General features: G+C 41.1%; 1 protein-coding gene across 1 annotated transcript in view; it reads right to left on the bottom strand.

Moving 5' to 3' along the window:
• Positions 1-27,661, bottom strand: part of TBCD (tubulin folding cofactor D) — a 122,902-nt gene that overhangs the window by 54,852 nt on the left and 40,389 nt on the right. Inside the window, exons 15-17 of the mRNA XM_063175628.1 lie at positions 18,624-18,780; positions 8,014-8,071; positions 3,077-3,106 (exon numbers count right to left, since the gene is read on the bottom strand). Of these exons, the coding sequence (XP_063031698.1) occupies positions 3,077-3,106; positions 8,014-8,071; positions 18,624-18,780 (245 nt within the window). The remainder of the gene's footprint in view (positions 1-3,076; positions 3,107-8,013; positions 8,072-18,623; positions 18,781-27,661) is intronic.

Raw genomic sequence — 27,661 nt, 5'->3', positions numbered from 1 at the left:
CCCTCACACCTCCCAGTCATACCAAAATATATATTTGGCTAAGGCATGACTATGTATATATCCAAAAGATGATTCCTCTAGAAGGATTTAGATAAACATAAACATGTTTCCAGTTTATGTGAAGGCACAAGGTGAGTTTAATGAAATATAAAATTAGAGATTTAGGCACCAAGAGGTGCATCATGTGTAGAGTACATGGGAGTTTCTACTTACACTTCTATTTTGTGACTCATTAATGAACTAAAAAATGGGGTTGGTTTGTTTTGAAAATGAACACTGGGAACACTGAATCCTACTGAAGGATCCCACTTCTGCCATCTCTTCTCAAACCAGTCCATTTCTAGAAGACAAATTATCTTTCTAAGTATGAGATTTCCACTTAGAAATCTGCATTTCTGTGTGCAAGCAATCCAATCCAGATATTCAGAATTTTATTTGCTCTGGCTGGTTTAACAGAGCATCAGCAGAGGCAGCAGAGCACCCATGAGCCACGATGAAAAACAAATGGAAAGGAGCCAGCTGACACAGGCTCCACTCTCTTCCAAAAGGGACACTCAGAGGGTATTAAAACAATGAGGCTCCCTGGAAGTACAGGTTTGGGATGTGATGCAGGTTTGTTTACAGCTCACTCATCCCTTCCACATGAGGATCCAGCCATGCAAAACCAGTGGGAAGTATCTCTCCATCAGAGAGAATCTCTGGAGCAGTTAATCCTGGAAGCAGCACTGGGAGCTGCCAGCTGCTGCCAAGCTCTTGCTCTGGGAAGCAGAATTCCAGTGCTCCCAAAAAACAGGGCCTGAAATCTGAGTGGACCAAGGACAGACAGAGTATTTATGGCTTATCCAAACCTGCAAGTCTTGGTAACTCAAAGGGAAAATGAATGCTCAGTCCAAAAGCCTCATGAAACCTTGACTGGTGGCAAAAAGGTACATAAGAAACACCTCAGTGTGATTTAAGGCCAAAGAGCAATGGAAGATATAAAGTTTCACATTCCATAAGGAAAATCTCAGCCAACACTTTGAGTTCTAGCTGCCAGCTGGACCTTGCTGTTTGTTCCCAGCTGTGTGTGCCAGTTGGATGGCACCTCACAAAGGGCACGGTGCCACCAAGCCTGTCAGTGAGGCAGCATCATTCCTGACTTCAGGAACACACAGGTCACAGCCAGGCAGGCTTTACAAGAATACCCAACAGCTTCTGTTCTCCCAGAACACTTCAAACTTCTCCAGTATAAAATTTGGTGTTGTTAGGAGCATCTGCATTTCTCAAGATTTGGGCTCAAAAAAAATGCTTCAGATTTTTCAGAGCTTCCATTGACACACAGTGTAAGTGACATTCTTACAATGGCTTCTGCTGTGGCCATCAGCAAGCTCCGGATTTGGGACATGTGGAATTACAAAGCTGAAGGAGGCAGGAACCAGGGAACAAGTGAGGGCAGCCTTTTTCTCCACCTATTTAGTACCAGCTTCATTACCTCAGGAGGAGAATATGCTTCAGCTCCTTCCAATCCAGAGAGAGGGTGTCTCTTTCAACACACTGAACTCAGAGGGTGGATCTACTCATTAAGTAACCATTGTTCTAGGCATCAAGGAATGGTTCAGCAAGTAAAACTTCTGACCTTCTGCAGGAACCAGAAGGAGCCTGACAGCTCCTCCATGCCATGAAAACTCAAATGTTTCACTGCTGATGTGCCAACACAAGAGGCTGAAATCATCATGATGTGATTGAGTTGTGGGTCAAGGCAGAGTCTGAGAGGAACCTTTCTGGCTGTAAACATGGACTGTACTCCTCTGATTCAGAAATAAATTAAAATTTTGAATTTTTGCTAGATGGAGGCACTTCTAAACCTGCAGCAGCCAGGAGCCCTCTCTCCCTGGAGCTAAGGCAGGCTGAGGTGTTATTTGCTTTGTTCAGCACCTCACACAGTGCAATCAGGCTGGGCTGCTGTGATGCCCAACCTCTCCAGGGCAGGAACTGCAGACCCAGAAGAGCCACCCTGGCTTCTGTTTACCACAGACCCAGCTGGGTCAGGTCACCCAAAATCCCTCCTCTCTTCTTCCCAGGCTTCTTGCACCCTTTCTCTGCTGTTAACTTACTTCTAGAAATACACACTGAACATGAACAGATGGTTTAACAGCCAGAGCTCTAAAGGAATAAAATTCTGGCTCAGAACACAGAGATTATTCAGAAATGTTGGCAGGTGACAGCATTTTAACAAAGATCCCTGAAAGAGCAGCTTAGTGATAATAAAATTGCTTTAATCATGCTCACATGCCCTGCTCACAGGAATACACTGACTGAACCATCCCTTCCCACACTTTCTCTCTCTCTTAGTTGGATATTCAGCTTTATTAACTCCTGGTGAGAAACCAGTAAATCCAAGGCTTTACTCTATTTGCTTTTCCTCCAAGTTTGAAAATCAAAGCTGTCTTGAAGATTTTAACTACTTAAATGTTGTTAAGTTACATAGGAACCTACCACAATACTTTTTACCAAAGGACTTGGGTACCTCCAAAAGTACCAGATTTCTCAAAATATCTGGATGGTACAAGAGACAAGCCCACAAATGGAGCTGAAGACTCTTGAGCCTTGTTTACTGTGGAATCACCAACTACAGCAATGATTGCACAGCCCACTTAGTTGGTCTGATTCTACTGAAAACTAGAAAATCAATGAAACCAAACTAAGTTAAAAAAAAACCAATGAAAACCCCCCAAAAACATTTAAAAACCAACAAAAAAACTCCAAAAACAAATAAATAAATAAAAGCACTTTTCCTGCTTTAAAAGCACTGCAGTTTCCAGGGTGTACAATGACCAGCTCAAATGCTGATATTGCTTTTCTGAAGGACTGAAAATTACCAGTAAGCTCATTTTCTTCTCAAACTAGAATACTAAAATAAAACTCACACCTCATAAAAACCTTCCACAAGAACTGCTCATAATGAAAACAATTATTTTGTGACATTCTTTGCCTCAATTTTTCCAAAGGCACGGTGTCTAATTTTGATTTTAGGTGCTCCATGCTTACAGTAACCTCCAAGGCACAAATGAATGAAGATGCAGGGAAGTCACCATACCTGTCTCCCAACATTCTCCTGGAAGGCAGCCTGAGGAACAGAGAACAAACACACCAAAACGAGTCAGGTTTGCTTTTTGATAAACACCAGATGATGAATTCAAAACACACAACAATATAAATGACCCATGGCTTTTCTGCTTTAAATAAAGTAAACTTTGTCAGTAGAACAAGCCCGCAGGGCTTTTCTGTTTCTGCATCTCCACATTCTCTGTTCCTGGAGCCCTGTGTTGCCTGGCAGCAGTTTGAGAATTCAGGTTTATTAAACTTGTCACACCCACACAAGTGCTTGGGAGTGACACCAGGCTTGGCCCTGGGATGGAAAGTCAGTACCTGCAGACAATAGCAACTGAGGCAACTCACTCTTGTCTGACTTCAACATCATTTGATAGGAGTGGGCAAAGTTTAATTCTTTGTCAATGAAAACTTTGGGTAAAAACCATTGAGACTGCAATATTTATCTACAAGGTATGTCTCTGAAAGCATGCTGAAACACTGGGCTTGTTAAATCTGAAGACAAAATTCATGTATATCTCCAGTATTTTGCACTAAATAAACTCAAAATCTTGCAAAAATGCAATGAAAACAACCAGGAAGTTAATCTGTCTACTTGTATGGCATATAAAGGAAAACCTGCTTAATTCCCTACTTGAATTTTCTCTCTCTCAAAAAAGCCCATTATTTTTATCCCTTTAAAGGCCATAAAATCCTAAGCACTAATAAAAGCTTCTGTAAATTTTAACTCTTCAAGAGAGGGGAGACCATTGTTATCTGGACATTTCTCCATGGAACTCTCTCTGCACACACAGCTTTCCAGTGATGAACAACACTTGTTAACTGATATTTAATGGACAGGGGAGAAGCTCCAATGTTTACTGGAACACCACAAGAATTTGGACAGCCAGAGCTTCTGTATCTCCTCCCCAACTCCAGCAGCCCTGTGGTAATCCACCTGTGACAACAACAGGTTCAGCTGGCTCCAGAGGAGGATCCCACTCTGCAGGTGGAGCAAGGGCTGACGCCAGCCGGGACGGAGCCGGAGCCTCCCGAGGTGCTGCTGCCTGTTCAGGCTCCTGCCTGCAGCCCCTGCAGCCTGCCCAGGCAGCTCCAGCTGCTGCTGCCAGCTCAGGGCATGGAGCACAGCCTGGCATCCCTCCTGCTGCCAGCAGTGCCCCTGGGCAGCACATCCAGCCAGGATGGGGCAGGAGCTGGGGCTGCGGCGGTGCCCTGGGGCTGCTCCTGTGGGAACCCAGAACATCCCTCTGGCTGGCCAGGATGGCCAGGACCCCTGCCAGGGGGCTCAGAAGCCCTGGCATGGAGCCCAAAACACCTGTGGGTTTGATTATGACCCATGTACCAACCTTATATGAAGACCAGCAAGCCACAACAGTTTAGGCAGAATGATAGTGAAGTTATCACAGGGTGAAAAAACAGATTTTAGGGTTTCTGGTATGGGGGTTCAGGAGGCAAGATGGAGGGATCTGGGAGTGTCCAGCCTTTCTCCTTCTTCTTCTTGGCCTCCATCTTCTGCTGTGATGTTGGCACTTTTGTATTGGTTTAGAGTAGAAGCTCACTGTCTAACATAGGTGATAGGTGTTGGAAAGTAATTGTAAACATTGTATATGTAGTTTTTAGTATAAAGACATAACACAGCCCTGGGGGCAAGGCAGAGTGCCTGAACTGCCCTGCTGAGGTCCATCCAGCAGGACAGGAGAAAGAATTTTATAGATAAGATACAATAAACAACCTTGAGACCAAGAACTGAAGAGCTCTGACTCCTTCTTCAAGCACTGGGCTGGGAAAAGTGACTTTCTAACACATCTCGGGGTCACTCTGACCAGCTAAAATCCAGACATGCTCCTTGCTGATGCAGCCCAGCTGCTGCCACAGGCTCTTCCTCTCCTCTCCTCACTCCAGGACAGGGTACCTGTCACTCTGCACCATTCATTTCTTTCTACTTCCAGCTTTAGGTCCTGCTTTATGCTGCCCTCAATGCATCACTGCAGGCACAGGCTGTGTTTTATGCTATGGACCCTCTGGATATCAAGCAGATCTCATGAAGCTGTAACCAGTTATTTGTGCAGCTCTGAGCTCCCCCTTGGTGGAAAGAAGGCAGTCAGGTGATAATCTTTTAGCCCATTCCATATAAAAAGGTATGTTTGGGCTGCAGAACATATTTTCTGGTAACTCTGGTGTATCCAGACTGGACAGTGCTGGGTTAACAGCTAGACTTGATGATTTTAAAGCTTTTTCCCACTTGGATGATTCTATATTTTATGCTACTGAAACCCTTTTTTACTCAGCACAGGCATATTTCAGTGAGTATGACATTCTCTGTCATATCCAAGGGATTTCATAGTTCAACCACTGAATTAAAGTGTCATTTAAAAATGTGCTGCTCAGACAAGTGCCTAAATGATACAAAATCTGTAAAGCCCTGAAATTCCTAAAAGATGCAAAATTCCTAAGAGATGCCAAATACTTGAAGTGTTTTGTGAGAGTAATTTTTCAGTTTTTATACAATCCCCTTCTGGAGATGCAAAAACTGGATAAAAAGATACTAAGGTAAAGATTCCACGAGATCAGAACCAAGGTGACCAACCTGAACACTCTTCTTTCCCACAAAAAGTGATAAAAAATATTACAGCATTCTCTAAAAATATTTCATTTAAAACTAGCTATTTTAAATACTATCAGTCAAAAGGGGAAAAAAAGCATCTTTGAGATGTCAGAGCTGAATAGAGTCCAATTCAACATCACTTATTCATCTGATTATTCCTTATACTGATTATTCATGAAAGAGTTGCACAAGCCAGCCCAGAATGCTTGTGGAGCTTCAAAAGGAGAGTCTTGTTCTATTCTCTCTAACCTCAGGGTTCAAAATGTCTCTATTCACCATTTTATTTTATTGGTGCTCTGCATTATAATATATTGCATATTGTAAGAGATGGAAAATCTAGTAAAACCTGTTGTTTATTTAAATATGTGTTTAACTGTAAGTAATGATTGGAAATATTTAGCACTCCCAGGTATTTTTCTTCAAAATTGTAATAATGGCTGGTTAAACACAAAATATTTCTTTGCCTTTCTAAAATAAGAGAAAAGGCTTTAGTAATTCCATAAATGTCCAACAAACAGCTATTCCAAATTTTGACCAGCTCTGATTTAGAAAGTACTAGTGAAAAAATTAATGAGATTGGAGGTAGCTGACTTTCAGACAGCTCAGGAGCCTGGGCTACAGCAGAAGAGGGAAGTCAGGAGAAATGTGCTGGGTTTTAATTAGAAATACAGATACTCAGGCTGCACTGAGCTCTCAGCTTGAGCCTGGCTGGATTATCACAAAGCTCATGGCCAAAGTACCAGTTTAAGTGTAGAAACACACTGATGATTAAATCAAGCCATCAAAGGTAAGCAGCACACTTGTAGTGGCAATTGTGTTATAAAGATTTCTCCTTGGTGTCCATATAAACCCTGATTCTGAGGACAATTCCTAAGGATCACACAAATAACTCACTTTTCACCACCTATGCTCCCTAATGTTTCATGCAGCTCTCAGGAAAAGAAATTCCTCTGAGAAACTGATTTGAATAAAGGCATTTAAATTATCCAAGAATGGCAAATTCTAGATTCTAAAATGTAGGAGTTGAAGTCTGGGGGAAGCAGCATTGCTGGCATTTGTTAGTTGTACAGCAGGGAAGGGTTCTAGCACTGCTCAGCAATCTGCAGCACCTTGGCTGCTCTGCTCTGAGCAAATTCAGGGCCAGGAGCTGAGCTGGGCTTGCTCAAGCCCTGACTCACTTCCCCAGCAATTACACTGCAGCTTCATTCAGCAGCTCCAGCAGCAGCACAGGTGTGGCTACAAAAAGTGAGGATGCTAGCCAGGTATCCCTGAGAAACCCTCCTGATGTTCTAAACACATCACTCTGCAAAATTTCTGTCAAAGTCAGACCTGGTAATGTGCATATTGAAAAGATTGTCTGTTTTCTTTTTTTTTGTTGTTGTTTTTTAACACATTCACAGTGACATTTATTGTCAGGAACAGAGATGTGGTTCTTTGGCAGACACTCTGATATGAGTTCATACAGTTAGAGAGTGGAGTTTTTTACATATGCATAAGATAATTTGGTTTTTCTGTTAAAATATAAAATTTATAATTTTTTTTAAAGGAAGCAAGCTCAATGTCTACAACACACAGACTTAAATACTCATAGATAAAATGTCCATTCTTCTCAAATTATATAAGTATAGAAAGTTGTAATTTTCCATTACTTCTCTTCTCTTAAGAACACTCCTCTCAACTCTCAACAGCATAAATATCTCTACAGAAAGTTTTCACAGAATATACTTTGGTGTCAGTTCTATTCCCTGCCTAACAGTATCTGATTAATGGATTTGCCACTCTTTTAAAAATTTCCAGTCCTATGGAAATTTTATATAACAACTAAAGTTGTTATATAAAGAGTTTTATATAGCAACTAAAAATATGTTTGAAGGAGAGAGATTATCCTAGAAATTTTAAGTTTACCATGACTAAAGAGTAACAGCTGATGCACAATCAGGAAATTGTAACCTCACAAAACTCCCCACCTTGGAAATGTGCAAAAGAGCCAATATCTGTGTATTATGTAGGACGCTTTTGTTTGTGATCTTGTGACTAAAAAATGCTAAATAATTCTTTCTTAGATAAAGTTATCTTGATCATCATGACAGCAATACAGCAGTTAGCTAACTGTGGCCATAAATTCAGATGTGCATGTGTGGATTATATAATTTAACATCTAAATTCACAAGATACTTCTAAGGATTTTAAAAACCAATTTTTTTGCTCCCAACATAATATTTTGCTTCTCTACTGTAGTTCTACATAATTGAGTCTACAAATTATTAAATGAAAACAAATAAATAACAGAGAGATGGAAGCTGGATGTGGTAACTTACAGAAGCAGCTCTTCTGCAATTAACATCACGATCAAACACTGCAGCAATAACCAATGCACTGAGGAAATAAAATATTGAGCATTAGTACAAATTTCTGAAAAGGAATGTGCAATGCCATCATTTCAACATTTAGCCTTCCAAGCAGAACAGGCAGCATGTCCTCTAAGGAGATTATTATTTACAAATACAAGGCTTAACTAAAATCTGAGTTGAAGTAACCTTGTGCTTTCTTGCTTCTCTAGTTTGCTGCGGACTTCCCACAGCACAACTGCCACCCCACTGTATCAAAGGAATGTATGGAATACACAAACAGGTTTTAAACAGAGCAGGGGTGTAAAACTTGGACATAATCATGTCAAATGTGAGACTCAGTGCTATTTTCAATGAAAACTTGGAAATACAGTTTCTCAATAGCCAAATGTACAGCAAGTCTTGTGTAAGGAGCAAACACAACACAAAATGAAGCAATGGAAAGCTGCAGTTATCTCCAAGAGAACAGTCACATCCTGCAAGGCACAAAAATCTAACATGCAAATCCTGGTAAAAAGTAACCTGCAAGATGAACTGCAAAGCAGTTTTTTAGGGTGACCCTTTAGAGACAGAAGGATGATTATGTGAAACTATTTCTTCATGCATGAAGTCTGGTGACCCTGCACAGGGTAATTCTTGTGCCTCAAAAGAGCTGCTGTTCAAAGATGTGCTGCACAACACAGGAGAGAGAATATATCCCAGGACACACAGTCTGCAGCTTTAGAAATCCACCCCCAGCATTCAATTAACTCCAGCAACAAATAAACATCACTTCAGGAGAATCATTTAAGCAGAAAATTATTCCTTTCAAAGCCTGAAACTCTTCATTACATGATTTATTGACTCCAGGCAAAACCGGAAATAAATACTGGCTGAAAAGTAAATTCAAGATAGCTTTGCTTCAGCATGAGGATATTAATTACACTGATAATATCAAACTTCCCTGGGTAGTGGCTATCAGTTCCCTACAGTGATGAATACTGTGTTGTTCTACCTCCCTGAAATGCAGAGTCAGCTTGGCCTCTGTAATTTCAGTTTAAATCCATTAGGGAAAACAGGAGCCAGAAAGTCAGAATGAAATGGAAACAAACCCCAATAAAGGGTTCTAAAGGCAGCTAATGCTTTCTTAGTGCTACCTGCAGGAGCAATACCCCTGTCTGCCACAAAGACAAGAGGAGAGAGGAGGTCATCCAAACAGCAGAGCCTGCAAGAGCAATGTTCAGGAAGCATTCCATCATTCCATCAGGAAGCAGCACTGACGGCTGGCTCACTGCTGAAAACCTGCTGGGTCAGGTACACACTCTTCAGACTCATGCCTCAGGTTTAGCTTTTCTATTTTCACATTCTGTGCTGCTTTAGTGTGTGGGTCTGGGCTTCACATGAGGGGATGGTGAGCTCTGTGCACAGGGCAGGGAGACAAAAAATTCCTGCTCCAGCTGGGCACCAAGGACAAATGACCCAAATCTCAGCCCAAGAGCACAAACACCGTGGGCTGGAGAGAGAAAAACAAGAAGGATGGGACTTCATGAGCTGAAGCTGTAGTTGGACAATTAACTCCAATGTGCAAAGGGAGCAGAACTCATAAAAGTGTGAGACTCCCTGACAAGTCATCCATTTTATAACCATTTAAAATCCATCTTAAGTGTAACCCTGGCTAGGCTCTTATGCTACTCAAAATATATCCATTGAGACCTTCTAATAAATCCCTACTTTATTCTTTAACTCTGTCTAGCCTCTGTTCTAGGCCAGCCTTCACAAGGCATCAATCAAGGCTTGCTAATTCTCTGGCACAGAGAGACTTAAAAATTATTTTAAAAGGACACTTAAGAAGTATTATAGTTTTAATGATATGACTAGCTCCCATAAATGTTTTAATTAGAGAACTTTCAAGACTAAAAGATGTGGAGGAAAATGATCCTTGAAACCAAAAAGAAGCAAAGTTCTGCCTGACATTTCTGGTTTTACAGACTAGAACAGAAATTTGTCAGTTATACAGTATTTCAATATAGGTCTTTTCTGAAGAGGGGGGAAAAAAAACAACCACAAAAAACCCCTCATCACACCAAGAAGCTCAGAATCCTGAGTGCTGCCGTCACTGCATCAAACAAGAGCTCATTTATAATCACATTTTCCATTTTTTCTTACTCTTCTGTTACCTTAAGACAAAGCTGTGTAAATAAAGCCAGTAAAGCAGCGTATTGTCTGTGCTGCCACCTGAGCCACCCAGTGCTTCAAACAACACTGGGGGAGCAAAATGAAAACCCCAGGAATTCTATCAGTGCCCCGTTAGATTGCTAAATCACAGTGCACTCACTGTTCCATGTTAATCCTTTTAATGAAGCATTCTAACTTATCAAACTCCACAAATGCTCTTTTCAGGCTAATTCCCCCTTGGAAGCACAGGCACATCCTCCCCAAAGCCAGGCTTAGTGCAGAGGGTGGAACACCTCCAAGGTGTCTTCACCTGGCTGCTCTGTCGTGGGAGTTTATGTGATACTGCACCAGGATTTCCTAACAGAAAGAAACTGGTGATGTCAAAGCAAGTGGGATATTTTTTTAAGCTACTCAAAGGATCATGTCTTGACTTGCCCCAAATGCACCACACCTGCCTGCTGCCAGGAGGAGCAGAGGATGGCTTTGCACCCTCCAGTCCTCATGGAACACCTTTATTGACTCCTTTACACCCTCCAGTCCCTATGAACACCCTTATTGACTCCTTTACACCCTCCAGTCCCCATGGAACACCTTTCCTGCCTTCTTTACACCCTCCAGTCCCTATAGAACACCTTTCCTGGCTCCTTTACACCCTCCAGTCCCTATAGAACACCTTTCCTGGCTCCTTTACACCCTCCAGTCTCCATGGAACACCTTTCCTGCCTTTTTTACACCCTCCAGTCTCCATAGAAACACTTTCCTGGCTCCTTGAGAGATATGGAGCCTGCATGCATGACAGCAATTAAGTGCACAATGAACACAGATTTTAAAAGTAAGTTGCAATTTTATCAGTCAACTAATAATTCTCTCTTTCCTCATTAACCATCCTCACCTAACTGGCCTCAGGGAGATTTAGAAGACTCCAAGTATGTCAGTGGGCACTGCCCAGCCCTTGTGGGTCTCATTCCCTTCCCTGACAAGGTGGGAAGAACCAGGGAGCAGAGGTGGGCCAGGTGAGAGACATCAGAACACAGAATTAAGCACAAGCACCAGCTGCCCTCAGCTCACAAGCACCAGGTGTACCAGGCAATAAAGCTGAATTCCTTTTACCACCTGCAGCAGGGACTGCCAGTCCCCACTAGCCACAAGCAGCAAGAAGCTGATCCTGCTGCCATCAACCCCAGTGTGCCACCCTGAAGCTGTGGGAGGAGAAAAATAAACTCTCCAACCTCTTGCCTATGTGGTACAAACCCAAAATATCCTTCCTGAGCCTTAAAAAGGATAAAGTGGTAACAGGACAGCAAATTCTCCTCCCTGCTGTACACTAGGAAAGGGAAAGGCACAAGAACCACCACAAGCAAGGTGGGTTTGAACAATCCATGCAAGAAAAGGAGGTGAGAATTGTGTCTGTGGAGCACTGCTGCTGCAAACAGCCCCTTCTGCACCTCTCCAGTCGTGCCAGCCCACCTGGGAGGGCTGCACAGGGAGCTGGGTGATGAAAACACATCTAGACTCAGGGGTTTTTTTAATTTTTGAGACCAGAGCAGTTCCCCTGTTCCCTTTACCCCATGGAGCTGTGTTAGACACTGCAGGAGCCCCACAGGGCAAGGAGCAAGCACAAGGGCCTGCTCCAGCCACACTGCAGGTTTAATTCCTCCTGTTTATCTAGGAGAAAGAGAAATGCTGTGACCATTCCCACTTCCACACTGCTACTTTTGCAGTCCCTCTAACCCAGCTCACACAGAGCTCTCACACATCCTGTTCTCCACCCACCCTCCTGTGCTGTTCAGTGAGTTACTCCAATGCAAAAATTTGAAGTAAAAGGGTCCAAGTGTAAGAAATACACATGTGGAAAAGAGCATCAAGAAAAAAGCTTAGACCAGGAGTTACAAAGCCTGAGAAAAGAAGAAGAAAAAGGAAAGGGGAAAGGAGAGGGTCTGTGATACAGATGTCCCTTTGCCCAAGTGCCTTCAGCACCCAGCTCTCCTCTGCAGCAACATAACTGCAGAAAGCCATTCCCCACATTTCATCACAGTACAAGACATAGCTCAAAGCAATGCTTCAGATTTCCCCAGTTCTGCAGGACAATCCTGCCCTGGAGCAAGCTCCATCATCCATCCTGAGCCACACCTGCTTGTTCCCCCCTCCCAAAGCCAGGCAGCACCCTGGGGAAGCCAAGGCTGCCTGCCCTGGCGCTCTGCTGCACAGAGACAGATCCCAGCTCCCAACAGATCCCAGCTCCTGACCCCCCTACACCAGCCTAATTCTCTAAAATAGCTGGTCTTTCTGCAAGGTCATATTTGAAACTTGTTGAAACTTGTTTCTGGTTCAATCTCTCTCTCAGCAATGTCATCTCTGTTCCATGGCCTTCTTAAATCAGTACACTTTATCCCAGTGTTTGCATACAGATGTACAAGTCTGTGTGAGCTTTCTGTCAGATTTTGAGAATTCTTTACAGATCCATTTCTCACAAGTTCTCAAGAGATCCCAGATCCAAACAGATCCTGACTCCTGACCCCCGTACACCAGCCTAATTCTCTAAAATATCTGGTCTTTCTGCAAGGTCATATTTTGAAACTTGTTGAAACTTGTTTCTGGTTTCAGATCCTAGTTCCTGATCCTCCACAGCAGCCAAACAGGCAAAGGACCCTGCACCCTGCACAGCTCCACAGTTCAGATAGCCAGCAACCATTTAATCACTCTAATTGCAAAACAGAGTGCAAGTATGTTTTCCTTTTTATTTTTTTGTTTAGGTTTTAAACAAAACAGTTCAGCTCCTTACTGTGCACCTGCCACTTCACAGACAGCAACTTCCACACCCAAGGGGGCAGGAATCAAATTACCCACATTTCCAAGTCATTAAATTCTGTTTCACTTTCCTCATAGGTAAGCTTAAAAAGAGAGGCTGCATGTAGAGACTGGGAGAGAAACAAACAAAGCTCAGTCAAGTGGTACTTTTATAAAGATATGCTTGAACAGCAACTTCAGTGAGTGCATCTCAAAAAAGAGCAACATGGTCCTGCAAAATAAGTGAAGTTTCATCTACATTGCCAAGAATTTCCTTTTTGTGGTCCTGTAGTTTGAATAGATGAGGCAAGGTTTTAGAAACCAGTTTAACTAGACTTTAACAGACCATTAAGCAGATGAGCAAGTGTATATTGTTGAAATATGGATTGGGAAAAAAAACTGACGTGGAAAAATACAAGCAAGTGCTATTAGAAACACTCTCAGGCATGTATTTCCAATAAGTGTTCTCTATATTTTTTATTTATTTTTGTGTTTTTATTAAAAGAGTGGCAAGGTCAGGAAAAAGAAGGGGTGATCTATGATCTACAGCAATCTAAGTTTGCAACTTCAGTATTCTGCCAATTTCATCACTGAAGAGAACATTCATAAAAAATCAGGGAAGAATCAGCTGACAGTGAATATGGAGAGAAAGATTTATTTTAAAGCACTGTCTGAAATTTTACTTAAAAACCAATCTGATTTCATGCAGTTTAAAGTAATTTTTCACTGGTCCAAAGTGAAATATTTATGTTCCTTGACTGCTGAAAAAACAATGTCTTTCAATTACAAAATGATCCAAGAAAGGAAAAAAGAATCCCCTGCAAATCACCCTCTGCTTTAATCTGTAAGTGCTGTTAAGGACATGTAGGGCAGGACCCAGTTTATGTATTTTGGTACCTAAGTGGGTCCCATGTGCTTCCAGCAGCTGAACACTGAGTGCAGGATAAACCTTGTGCAATTCCCAGCACTAAGCAAAGCCAGCAGCTCAGACTGCAATCACTCAGCACACTTTTGGAAGGTGTTTACTATTTTTCTCTAATAGTGTATATTCAGGCAGACGTTTTTGCTGTGTAATTCAGCTCACAATGGATATTATGCATTTTGTTTCAAGATGCTGAGTGCTGCATTTTTGAAGGGTAGCAACAATTTGCTTGTGGCTAGAAGGATGACTCTTCTTTAAGTAAAACAGTGACACACCTAAGGCTAGATTTAAAAAAAAGCCGTGTGTAATTATCAGCTTGCTGACACAATAGGTGAAACTGTGTGTCATACTTTATTTGAATTTTTTTTTCACCATTTCTCTTTGGAGTGGCAATTCTACCTTGAAGAGTTGATTTAGAAAAGGAATGGCCACTATAACTAAAAAGATTTTTAGGTGAAACCTAGTATAACATTAATACTTGCTAAAATACCTTGCAGCTTTGTTGGAAAACTAAAATATTACAAACCACAACACCTTACAGCTGTTCATTAGCAATTTCAGCTTCCACCCCATGTTTCTCTCCATCCCATCAATTCATTCCCAACAACTGAAGTTGTCATAGGTGGCACAGCCACAGCTCTCATTGGTTTTGCTACCACAGGCAGAGGGATCTCAAATATTGTCATTTGACACTTTCCTGGAAAAAAAAAAATCTGTAACCAGAAGAGGGTGGAAGCTGAAGGGCACCAGCTTCTTCAAAAACACAACTCCTGCTACAAACATCTGTTCCAGAGGTCCCACCAACAAAGCTTTGTGACCATAAAACTAAAACCACAAACCCTGAAAAATCACAAGGTAAACCTGCATCTCACCTATGGAGACCGACACTGCAGCATGGCAGGGGGAAAGGAGGAAATGAAATAGGAAATATATTGTTCAAAGCATCATGAGCAGAAGAGAAGTTCTGACAAACAGAACAGATCAGAATTCTGATAAAGGGAAGGCTTGAACACTCACAATTGGGATCTCTTAAGTTTCTACAAGCAAAAAGCTTGCCCAACCTTAAAGGAAACCTTTAAAGTTTTTCAACTCAGACCTTTTATTTTCACCAAGCTGATGACCAATCTATAAAAATTATCAGATTTGGACCAGACTTCAGGACGAGTCTGGCCATACCAACACCAAAGATTTGCAGGCAGTGAGAACATAAATGTAACTCTGCAGAGGTGTTACCACCCTGCCACAGCCATTTGTTACCACTCTGGTGACAGGTGACAGTGTGCCTTCACTGCTACCATTACTGTTGGTTAGATTACAAAAAGAATACAAGACTGTATTTACAATATCAATCAAAATACAATATTTACAATAATACAATATCATGGGATTATTTCACTGTGCAAATACATCTTCAGGTGCCCTTAGCTAAGAATTTCATACTACAGATAATTTACTATGAACTCAGCTAGAAGTGAATTAAATATGATCCTTCAAAATAAAACATCTCATTAATAACTTATTGTGGCAAATGTCACTGTTGCTTGCATGCCAAAGTGAAGTAGGAATATCCTGGAGTTTCACCTTCTCTTTCCAAAAATTATCCCAAAACAGGGGATGTTTTAGGCATCACATCTTATCACAGGGTCACCAGACTCCTCTCCTTCACAATCTATGCCAGTGTAGATGAAACATCATCAAAACACCATGAAACACATCATGAGAGAAACAAGACTAAAATGTCTCAGCATTTGTTGTCTGCTCTCTATGGAAAAAAGGAAGAAAAATGGTGCTTGGCCTTGAGAAGATGGACAGCAGGTTCTTAGACAGGAAGGTTTTATCAAGGTCTCAAAAAACACCAGGAGCAAGTACCACAGGACAGAGACCTGCTGCGTGAGCCTGCATTGAAGGACCAGCACTGAAAAAGTGAAACTACAGGGGTGAAAACCAGCAGAGACCAGCCAGGACTCTGTGTCCAGGAATAAAAATGGATTCATTCACAGATTGTCTCAAAGAACTTAGAAAACTGTTTTTAAAGAAGAAAAAAACAGTCACATACTCTTTGGGAATATGCTGAGATCAGTAGGTAGCCCTGTGTGGGCAAAGTAGGCTTTTGGATGAGATTGAAATAGTTTTGTCAGCAATCTAGAAGCAAGGAAGTCACTAAAAATTAAAGCAGAATCCAGAACCACAGATCACTGTATAGTACAAACTTCTAATTTTTTTTTAAAAAAGAAAACACTGAATGCCCACTGATAAAACCCTTCTGATGGAGACAAAGCTGCTGTCAATGGCTGTACTACAAGTGTGCCAAGAAACTGTGAGAAGCCACCTTTGTGTTTGCAGTGCAAGTCACCCGTTAAGAAACCTCAAAATGTCAGCCAGTGTGTGGCCAACAAAAAGGCCAAACAAAAAAAAGAGAGAATCCCACAGGCAAGGAGGAGGGAGAACATGAGACAGAAGAAAAAAGGTAAAACCAGTTTGTATTTGTAAAAATAGCAACAGTATTAAGGGAAAAGTTGCGGCAACTTGTAGTCCACCATTGCAGTAGCACAGATTTGGAAATCTCTTAAAAGATTTTACTTTTGAAATTCTTTTGAAACAGAAACCATGGATAGAAAAATAACTATTCCAGGCACTTCCATTCACTGCTAAGTGAAATCCTGCACTCTGCTTTACTCTATAAAACCACAGGGCATCAAAAGAGGAAAAATCCTCTCATGTATTTGTTAACTTTAACTCAAACACCTTCTTAGTAATAAAACCCCTACTATTGAAAAGTGCTGTGTTAAGGATTTTGTATTGCCACGTAAGGTTCTTACCTCTTTCAGAAACTGGAAGTGGTTTTATCTTCTATTCAAAATAATCTTTGAATTGGAACACTTTAAAAGGAAAATTATAATTTGAATAGAAGTAGAGCTGAGGTATACTTTATTCTTTTAGACTTAACCTGCTCGATTTGCAAACTGTAAGCTGGTCAATAAAAATATGCTTTATTCTTTGCACAACACCCATCTGACGAAGTCCCATGAATCCTGGATTGTTAGGAACAAGACACAGCTGAAAAGGTAAGAAAAAACCTCTTCCTTAAGTTTTCTCCTAATACTTCCAGCCCTTTCTGACTCCATAAAGCAACTCCTCCATTTTAGAATAGTTTGTTATTTCTGCCTCTACTGAACTAAGGTTCCAAATCTTCTCTCTCTTAAACTTCTTTTCTTAAACTCCCTGAGCTGATGTTCCTGAGGTCCCCACACTTGATCCCCACACAAGGTGGATCAAGCAGACAGAAGATGACACCCTGCCAAAGCCTCCACTGATTTCTCTTACCCATCTTACAGTGAGTTTCTTTGGATTTTCCTTTGAAAATCAGATGAACAGAAGGAATTGAAGTCATCACACAAAAAAGGAAATAGGTATGTTTACATCACCACCATCCCACCCATACACAATTCTTTACTTTTAAGCTATTCAGCATAAGTGTTAGCAAACATCTTAAGTTTTAACAGACTTAAAAAATGACCTGTATCAGTTTCCTAGCTCAGTTCAAGAGAGAGGGGGAAATGTGGCAAATGGATTTGTAGAAAATTCTCAAAACCTGGCAGAAAGCTCATATAGTGTGCATCTGTATGCAAACCTTGAGATAAGAAATGGTGACTTAGAAATGCTATGGAATAGGACAGACTTTGCTGAGAGAGAAATGGAGGTAGAAACAAGTTTCAAAGGCCTTGCAAAAAAGACCAGTTATATTATATATCTGACATATATCATATAGATATCATATAGATACATATATATGGATATATATATCTATATAGAGAGAGATATATTTCTATATATATCTATATAGATAGATACATATATATATATAGAGATATATCTATATGTGTGTATACATATATATATATATGTAGATATATATGGAGACATAGAACTATGAAAGATGCATTGTAGCAGGACCCATGAAGATTAATTTTAGATTATCGGCTTTAAGGCATGTGCAGCATGGTGTGGCAAAAGCTGATGGGCCAAAAATGCTTATATTGCATTGTAATTAAGAAATATTATATAAATGTATAGTATACATAGATATATATGGAGATATACAACTATGAAAGATGCATTGTATTAGGACCCACAAAGTGTAATTTCAGATTATTTGCTTTAAGGTATTTATACTATGGTGTGGTAAAAGTTGATAGGCCAAGAAACACTTTTAGTGTATTGTAATTAGGAAATAGGATATTGATATATACTAATAGGATATTGATATATATGGAGAAAGATAACTGTGAAAGATGCACTGTATTAGGACCCATAAAGAGTAATTTCAGATTGTTTGCTTTAAGGTATTTATAGTATGGTGTGGTAAAAGTTGATAGGCCAAGAAACATTTACAGTGTATTGTAATTAGGAAATAGGATATTGATATATATATAGAGAAAAAGAACTATGAAAGATACATTGTATTAGGACCCATAAAGAGTAACTTCAGATTATTTGCTTTAAGGTATTTATACTGTGGTAAAAGTTGATAGGCCAAGAAACACTTTTAGTGTATTGTAATTAGGAAATAGTTGCATTCTGATTGTGATGGCGTGAATTGTAACACTTGTATTGTCTCACCCTTCACAAGAGACTGAAAACAGAATAAAATTTTTTAAAATACCACTGAGCTAACCCATGCCTGAGTCAGAAAAAGGCTGGATGGAGGCAGCCCCACCTGGAGATGTGGCTGATGAAGGGGATGAGCTCGGCGGGCTCGTAGGCGCGCGCGAAGGCCCAGCACACGTAGCAGGCCGCGTCCCTCACGTTGGAGCCCACGCTGCACGCCCCCCTCTTCTCGTCGTACGTCAGCGCCTTCAGCATCACAGGGACCACTGTTATGGCACAAAAAATACACAAAAAGCAAGTTAGGACCTTCAAGATTGTCTTGTTTCATGCCTGCCATGAGCAGAGACACCTTCCTCTCTCCCAGGTGGCTCCAAGCCCTGTCCAGCCTGGCCTTGGACATTTCCAGGGATCCAGGGGCCTCCCCACCCTCAGAGCGAAGAATTTCTTCCTGATATCTGACCTAAACCTACTCTCTTTAGTTTAAATCCGTCCCACCTTGTCCAGTCACTACATGCAGGAGTCAATTATGTTTTTCTACAGATAAAAGAGCTTCCAAAACTGTGGGGGTTCCAGTCGTTGGTTTTTCTGGGTCTGGATTGAAGGCACTTGAGAGGGTAGTTCATGTTCAGACTCAAGTGTTTATTATTTCTGATCAGTAAAACAGTCTCACTACTGTGAGTTCTGCAGCTTTTCATTAAAAGGCACAAAATGGCCAACAATCTCTTGTTACAAGGTCTTTTGAGACTAAATTATCCAATTAAGAACTGACACCTGGATTATTTTCCCTTTTAACCCTATAACTGATCCCAAAGAGCTGCAATATAGACTTTTCCACCCAATTACAAAATGCCACCCAAACCCATGAAGAAGGAAGAAGAAGAAGCATGAAGAAGAAACTCAGGATGACACCCTGTGCCCTCCATCCTGCTTCCATCCACAACACACTAAAAATCCCAAAACCTCAATTTCTCACCAAGTGATTCACCTACACTGCTCTCTATAATCTATTTCACACTTTTGTGGATTCCAGTCTATCTTGAAATCTAGGAAACTTTCTCCATGAATGAGGGTCAAACTCAGTGCTGCTCTGGGGGTCAGGGCACCCCAGAGCAGACACAGAAATATTCCCTGTGTCCTGGGTTTCCACACAAAACCTGTAAGCACAATTCTTTTACACCGTTCTAGAAACACACTGCCACAGTTCAAGAATATGAGTGCAGGGCTCCCCAGAGGGTCTTTATTTGGTATCTGCACATTCAGACAGAAAATCTGAATACATCTCTCTCTAGATGGCACAACTTTATTAAATGACTGATGTCTGCAGAAACAACAGCCTCTTAAAAAAAAAAAAAAAAAAAAAGAAAAGAAAAAAAAAGAAACCATTTCTCTCTTTGTTTTCTTTCTTGTATCAAATTTATCAAATACATCATTTTCCTTAGAAAATACTTGTCACAAGGTGATCCCATTAACAAGAAATGGGATCACTGAGCTGTATTTCATTAGCAATCTGTGCCTGGATATCCTTGAGTGGATATAATCACAAAATAATTAAAACTTCCATGTGCTGTTCATCACTCTGTGCTGCTGCTTTAAACAAAAAGATAGATACCATGACTGGAGAAGTGAAGTGTTAAAAGGCTGTTTAAATTCATTTTAAGCTGCTAAAAAAAATCAAGCAGTAGATATAGAGATGGGTGAGATTTGAGTAATAGGAGCATAAACACTACAAGGGAGGAAGAGTAATTCCAATTCTGAAACAACCATACAGCTGAGATGGATGGATTGTTGGACATTTCCCAGTTCCTAAAGAAACTGCAATGAAAGTATTTAAAAATGCTGCCTAGCTTGTTTTGAAAATTGCTGCATCAACTGATGAGAAAAATGGAATTTGCTGGTTCTACAGGAACACTCAAGCAGGCGCCAAAGGCAATTTTGCAAAGCTGCAGCACGTTTCCCTCAGTGCAAGTGACCACTCCAGCTCCTTTGGACACTTCCCTGCACACTCCCACCTCTATGCAGGGAAGGAAAAGGGGGAAGGAGGCCCTTCCAGCAGCTCCTCACATTTGGATTGTCTCAGTGAAAGAAAAAAATGTATTTTTGTTTAGTGTCCTAAATGGGCACAGCATCAAATGGTTTGTCAGGGACAGGGACAGATGCTCCAGGATCTGCTGGCCTCTCTCACACCTCTCTGGTGGCTTTTTCCTCCATCTGGGACTCACAGCATTGCTCTGTGTGACTGCACAGTCTGGAGAAAGAAAAGGAAGCAAACAGTGGGCACTGGGGAGGTGGGACTAACAGGGGAAACAAGGTAAAATGTGCAGGTAATTAGCAACCAAAAAATCAAAGGGAATACTGATCTAGGAGGCATCTGGTAAAGTTTTGTGTTATCACTGGTTGAATATTTACTGGGAAAAGCTGAATAAAAACCGCTCCTGACACAAGTGTGTGTGTGTGTTTGTGTTCAAACAAGCAGGACCAGCATTACATTTCTTGTTGGTTTTTAAGAGTTATAAAAACCCAAAAGAAACACAACCCAAAATTCCAGGTTTCACTTCATTTCTTGCTCTAGAGTCCCTCAAACACCATGCCAAACCTAAAAAATGCTAAAAATGCTTTAACCAAAAATGACAGATTTAAAATTTTAGAAAAAACTATCTTCCAGAAGAAACTTAGTTTGGTAGGGTCAAGACAAAATTATTTGATTTTTAAAATTCTGAACATGACTTTTTTTATTGGAGATGCAACAGGAAGAAGATCAGAACTATTCCTTAACTTTACAGATTTAACTTTAAAAGCTTAGCTTAAATTTTACAAGTCCCCATTTCTTTCACAGATCCACAAGTTTGTTTTTTTTTTTTAAGTGTGCCACCAAAACCATAGGACAAACAATGCCCACTCTCGAGCTGATTATTAAAACAAAATCCACCTGTGCAGGTCTGTGACTGCTCAAGAAAACACAGTCACCTTTAGCTGTAGCCTGAAGGTATCAATAAGCACCTGCTGCACCCCACCCTGCCATGCCCAAGAGCGTCACTGCAGTTGCAGCACAGCCCTGTGCTCAAGCCTTGGAAAATAAAGAAACAACTTCTGCCACTACAAACAGGGCTGGGTTGGTTTTTTTCCTCATACTGGAGACAAGCTGCAGAGATATTCTGCTTTTTAAACATGGATTTTACACAGTTGAGTGCTCAGTGTAGGTGAGAGACAGTAAAAGTCTGGTGAAGGAGTGTAGCCACATTTCTCTTCACAGAGAAAAGCAAGTTCTTCCCAAGAATATTTCTGGGATTCACATTCTCTGAACCTCAAGGAACCAAAGCACCATCACTGTGGGTAAACAATCTCCGTGTTGCATTCTACTTTTGCACAAACCCGGGCATAGCAAATGATAAGAACTGTGTTTTCTTTCTCTGAGGTTCAGAGAATGTGAATCCCAGAAATATTCTTGGGAAGAATTGTGCCTGGCTTTTCTCTGTGAAGAGAAATGTGGCTACAACAAAGGAGCTTGTGGAAGACAATGGATACTGAAAGGTTTAATGTATTTAAATGAAAGATTTTTTACATTACTCCTTTAAAAACATACTTTTCACCAACCTCAACTATAACCTGTGCTGTCCAGAGCCCTTTGTCACTTTAACTCCACACAGTAAATCGATTTTTTAATTTAGTGCAATGTTTATCATACAAAATATACAAATACAGCAGTCAAACAAACAACAAAAACCTGTTCCTCAGCCCTAGGCCTTGTCTCCACAAGAAAATTGCAAAATGTCACGTTGACCTTATTTAATTTAAAACAGATTTTCATTGGATCTGGGGTTAAATACGAATTGCCTACATTTAGTTTCAAACTAAAATATGCACTTAAAAGAGATTAACTCAATGTTGTATTAGACAAGCATTATGTTTTTATAGGGACTGTTAAAGCAGAGAAGCTGTTTCAATCCATAAAAAATACATTGCAAATCCTTCTACTTTAGAATTATACAAGAAAAAGTACTACAAAGTGGACATTTGCTATTCCTGAAGGGAGCATTGTGCACAATGTCACAGCAGGAGCAGCAACAGACACTACAATTAATGAATGATGACGCTTAAACTTAGTTACATATTCAACACAAAGAATACCAATTTTGTTCAAATTTTTCTTCAATGAAAACCAACCCAGTGCAGAAGTGAAGGTTCAGCCTCTTTGTCAGCCTCATGCTTAGAAGCTGAGATGGTTTAGTTGAGGTATTGGGGCTGGGTTGGACTTGATCTTTAAGGTCCCTTCCAACCTTGTCATTCTGTGAATTCTGTGAAAACACCTGGTGCAGCCATCTGCAGTGTGTTGTTTCCTAAAAACACAATTCTTGCTCCCCAATGTACAGAAAATCAGGTTTGAGACCACTCACTCCTCCATGGCACCTCTGGAAAGAGGCAGCTCCTAACTGGAACTTCATTAGGGCTCTTGTACTAATATTTACTGGATCAATTTACTGCATGCCAACACCAGAAAGTTCAGGTTAGGCCCATTCCCAGAAATAAATACTTGTTTAAAAATTCTGTGAATCACCTCTGAATTGTTCTCATTTTCTATGTAAGTTGTTGACTCCAGAATCTACTCTTGAAGGGCTCTTTCATGGAGAGGATAAAGGCTCCAGTGGGGATCAAAAAATTAGTGTGCTGTTTTGGCTGTGCAGAGTTCTCTGTGCTGTTTTGCCTGTGCAGAGTTCTCTGTGCTGTTCTGGCTGTGGACAGTTCTCTGTGCTGTTTTGTTCTCTGTGCTGTTTTGGCTGAGCAGAGCTCTCTGTGCTGTTTTGGAAGTGTAGAGTTCTCTGTGCTGTTTTGGCTGTGCAGAGCTCTCTGTGCTGTTTTGGCTGTGCAGGGTTCTCCATGTTCCTGTGGGATGATGCTCTGACATCCCATCCCCAAGGGCAAGTGCCTAAAAACCGCCCACAGGTGACCTCTCCTGTGCCATTCCTGCCCCCAGGGCTGGCCTCATTAGGGGTTTGCCAGGGAAGGAGGAAGAGAGCAGAGCTCCTGGAGGCCAGCAGGGATGTGAGGAGGGAGCAGCTGAAATCTCTGAAGCTCCTGGGTGCCCCCAGAGCTGAGCCCACCCAGGCTGGGCAGAGGCGCCTGCACAAACCCAGCACTCTGTGCCCTGTGACTGAAGGGCTGCTCTGTCTGCTGCAACCTCCCTGCAGCCTCTCACTACGTCATGAATTAAGAGAGTCTTTAATTACATGTTCACGTGGTGCTTTTTCCATGGAGCCACCTGAGGTAGCCCACAGGACAGACCTGCTCAGGGATGAATCACAGCAGGGCAGCACACAGGCTGTTGTCTGCCTGGCTGCTCAGGGTGCAAGGCCTGGAATGCAAAGGCTGCCTGTCAGACTGAGAGGAGGGGTGGTGGTTCAGCTGGATGTTGCCCCACAGACTGTTTGATACCAGCCATGGTTCTTAAATGCAGAGTTCAGGAGCTGGACACTGGCTCTGGCTGCCAGGTCCCTCTGCCAGGGACTGCCCTGGTGCTGACAGGAGTGAGGACTCTGGAGTGGGGCCAGGGGCCAAGCAGGAAGCAGCCAGATCTGGATTCCAGCCACTCCATCCCAACATCCTTACCTACCACAGCCCCAAAAGCTCAAATTCCCCTGCCTGGCCAGCCCTCAGAGCAGCAGCTGAGCCAGGACAGGTCTGGAGCACTCTGTGTTTTGGGGACTCTCCTACCAATGACACCCAAAGCCAGAGCAGAGACCTTCACACAGGTGTACAGCTGACAGAGCTCTGCCTTGAGTGAACCAACAGCAAACTGCAGTTAAAGACATGAAGGAACAGGCTTGTGGAGAAATCCTACTGAGCAAATGAATTACTGACTCTAAAGGAGTATAAAAATTCTGTAAACTCATAACACTGTGTGTCAGAAAAGAAATATCACCCAAGAAAGCCCAGCCTTAAGGCTAAAGTTGTGCAATACCAAGATAAACCCCATGGTGAAAAAGCCAGAAGCAATTCATTGTCATTTATTCCCTGCTCAATGTTTACCCCATCTCCCAGTGCTGCTGGGGGAGGGACCTTTCCTGCTGCAGCTCTAGACACAGCATTTCTTCCTGCTCATACCTGCTGGCTACTGAAAAAAAAAAAAAAATCTGCACTATTTATAATGCTTCCTTGCTAATTTGAAAACTATTACGGTGACATAGGCATTATAACTTTTTAAAAGGCTCTTTTCAAGACCATGCATCACTTTTTAAGTTCACCTGGGTGTTAGAGAGAAGGAATTCCTCCATAACCAGCCTTTCAGGTTTGGGTGTTCTCTATTTTCTAAGGAGTCCACCTAAGACAGGTAGATCTTTTTCTTTTTTTTTTCCCCCCCACGTCTTCCTGTATCTCTGATGAAAAGCACCTGGAATTTTGCCAAAAGCCTCAAAATTAACCAGCACTGCAGAACAGACCAACAGAGTGTGCAGAAACCTGACTTCTTGATTCATCATCCCTCTCCTGCAACCCCTGGCTGCTGCAAGTCCATAACAAACAACTTATTACTCTGGAATATGAAACACAGAAGATAATCCTTAAAAATTGAGAATGTAAACAAGTTTAAGAAGCTACATAATACATTTCCATAAGACTATTCAAATCCTGGTCTCAGTTAAACCTCCTCCTATAATGCATTGGAAAGCAGTACTGGGTTCACTTTGGTTGGGTTTTTTTTTTTCATGAATGGCCCAAGTGAGATTGGAAAAGCAAAAATGCCCTTTTGGTCCACTGTGTGTAGAGTTTTTCTACACAAAGGAGACTTTGGGGTTTTTTTTAAAGTATATCTAGTTATATATAATTATCAGTAATCACCATTCCCTCTACTCTCAGATAAAAGACAACATACACAGGAATCCAATCTTTTCTCTCTAACAGCATGTGATTGAGCCTTCTCTGTATCAGGAACAGAAAACTGGGTACTGCCCCAGAGCACATACCCATTCTAACCAAATTGACAAGAAAAATTAACAATAGAAAATCAACAAGGTGGAAAAGTTAGAAAGGTAGAAAATCAGCAAGGCACCAGAAGCTGAGGGGATTTTAAAATCAGAGATACAGCAGTCACATTTACACAGATATTCCTTCAAGGCTGTACTATCTGCTATTGAGACTGGCTGAGTCCATTTGAAACCCTCTTACAGCACCAGAGACTTCATTTCATACAAACTTTTCATCAAAAATACACTTGACAATGGGATATCTTTAAAACACAGAGCAAACATCAACTGAGAGAAGTTGTTCCTATTTAAACAGTGTTTCCTATTTAAACCAAGTGTTTCCTATTTAAGCCAAGAGCTCACCATTCAGCAGAAATAGCTCACAAATATGTCCCTAAGCCAGGCTCTTTTAGGATACTGGTAGAGTTGGGTGTGACCTCGTTGAAAATGTAAAAGGCATCATGATTTTATCATGGAATCCCATGATATCTTAACCTGCCAAGTCCCCTGTCAAATGTGCCCCAGGTCCCTCACTAACAGACCTTCAACACTCCCTATTTCCTTTTTACAGAGTCTTCATGCTCCTTTTATTCTGAAGGTAACTTATGAACTGAAGAAGTTAACGCTGGTTCTACACATTTTTCACTCTTTATAACTACTTTTCATTTACTCTGGCATTAAAAAAAATAAAATAAAATTCCAGATTCAGATCAGTTGTACCAACCCACCAGTACCAGACTCCTGCATGTCCCAATTTCCCTGGATCCCATCAGCATTATTTCCTCCTATTGAAATGCTGATTTTATTGTTGCCACAGTTTAAAAAGGAGCAAAGGACTGTTGGACTATCCCAGTCTATTCCTTGTGAGGGGTAAGGGTATTTAGGAAAGCAGGAAGATTAAAAGTAACGTCTTCCTTGCTGGAATCCTCCCAAAATAAGCACAAATTCACTGAAAGTGTAACCACAGGGCTCTTCCAACCTGCCTTCCCTGGCTTCCTTTACTTACTCCTCAGTGATGCAAATGTTTTCAACCTTCACTTTACACATTTGTGATTTTACAGCAGAAACAGGAGCACATCAGGCACAGTGAGCATTATTTCCTGGTGAAACACTAATATGGATTAGATTTGAGACTGGGACTCCTCAGAGCTCAGCAAGTCCTTGAGAATGACACCAGAACATTCTTCAGCTCACCACCAAGACATTAAGAACACCCAGGAAGGTTCATGTTCCTCTACATGACACACCTTATTAGCTAGAAAGTTTATACTGTGCTGTCATCAAGAGAAATTTTAATAACGTCCTTTCACAAGCAAACCAGAAATTCAAGTAAACTAGGATTCTCTTGTTTGTTTAGTATTTATCCCCACCCAATTAAATAAAAGAAAAACCCTATAAATAATAGTCTGAAGCCTACAAAACCACAAATGCAGCACAAAACAAAAGCTGTGAAATCATAGTGAAACCACACTGAAATGTAGGGTTTTGGTTCTAGCATACACCGTAGAGTAAGGAATATTTAGTTTTGAGGTGCTGCAATTCCAAATGTAGAATGGCACACAAATCCATCACCAGATCATGAGATTTTAGTTAACTTCAGGCTATTTTGCTAAAAAGGTTTCTCCCACATGCAAATTAAGCTGCATGATCCCTTCTAATAACAACTGAAATTTTACAGCTGAATAGTGACATGTAACTTTGAATGCAAAACTGTAACAGCCAAGCTGCAGCATCACTATTTTTCAATGAAATAAAATAAAACATCAGGTTGTATTTGCTGGTTTATATTCCCCACTTTAAAAATGTATTGAAATACTAAACAACATATATTAATCATGTAAATATTTATAAAATTTGGCATGTTTCATAAAATAACTGAAAGCTAATAATATGTTGAGTATGAGAGTATTTGCTTTATGCCTCTGCTCTCTGGTGAGAGCAGCATCACAGCAGCCCCATGCCAGGTATGGCTCAAAGAAAAATGAGTTTATTTACCCTGGCACTGCACATGGCACAACTCAGGTCCTGCTGCTGGATTCTGTCAGAAAAACTATCATGGAGGCAAAAAAAACTGGCTCAGAATCTCTGGTGAAAGCTTTGAAACTAAAGCAGAAAAGGAAAAAATATTTGGCACGAAAATCACTTTTAGAAGAATACATTTGGAAAGAGAATTGTAAGCAGAGCACCAGGCAGA

Source organism: Melospiza melodia, chromosome 24, assembly GCF_035770615.1.
Source record: "Melospiza melodia melodia isolate bMelMel2 chromosome 24, bMelMel2.pri, whole genome shotgun sequence".
Classification (NCBI taxonomy): domain Eukaryota; kingdom Metazoa; phylum Chordata; class Aves; order Passeriformes; family Passerellidae; genus Melospiza; species Melospiza melodia.
The sequence above is the reverse complement of the archived record's forward strand: the minus strand, read 5'-3'. Positions and strand labels throughout refer to the sequence as shown.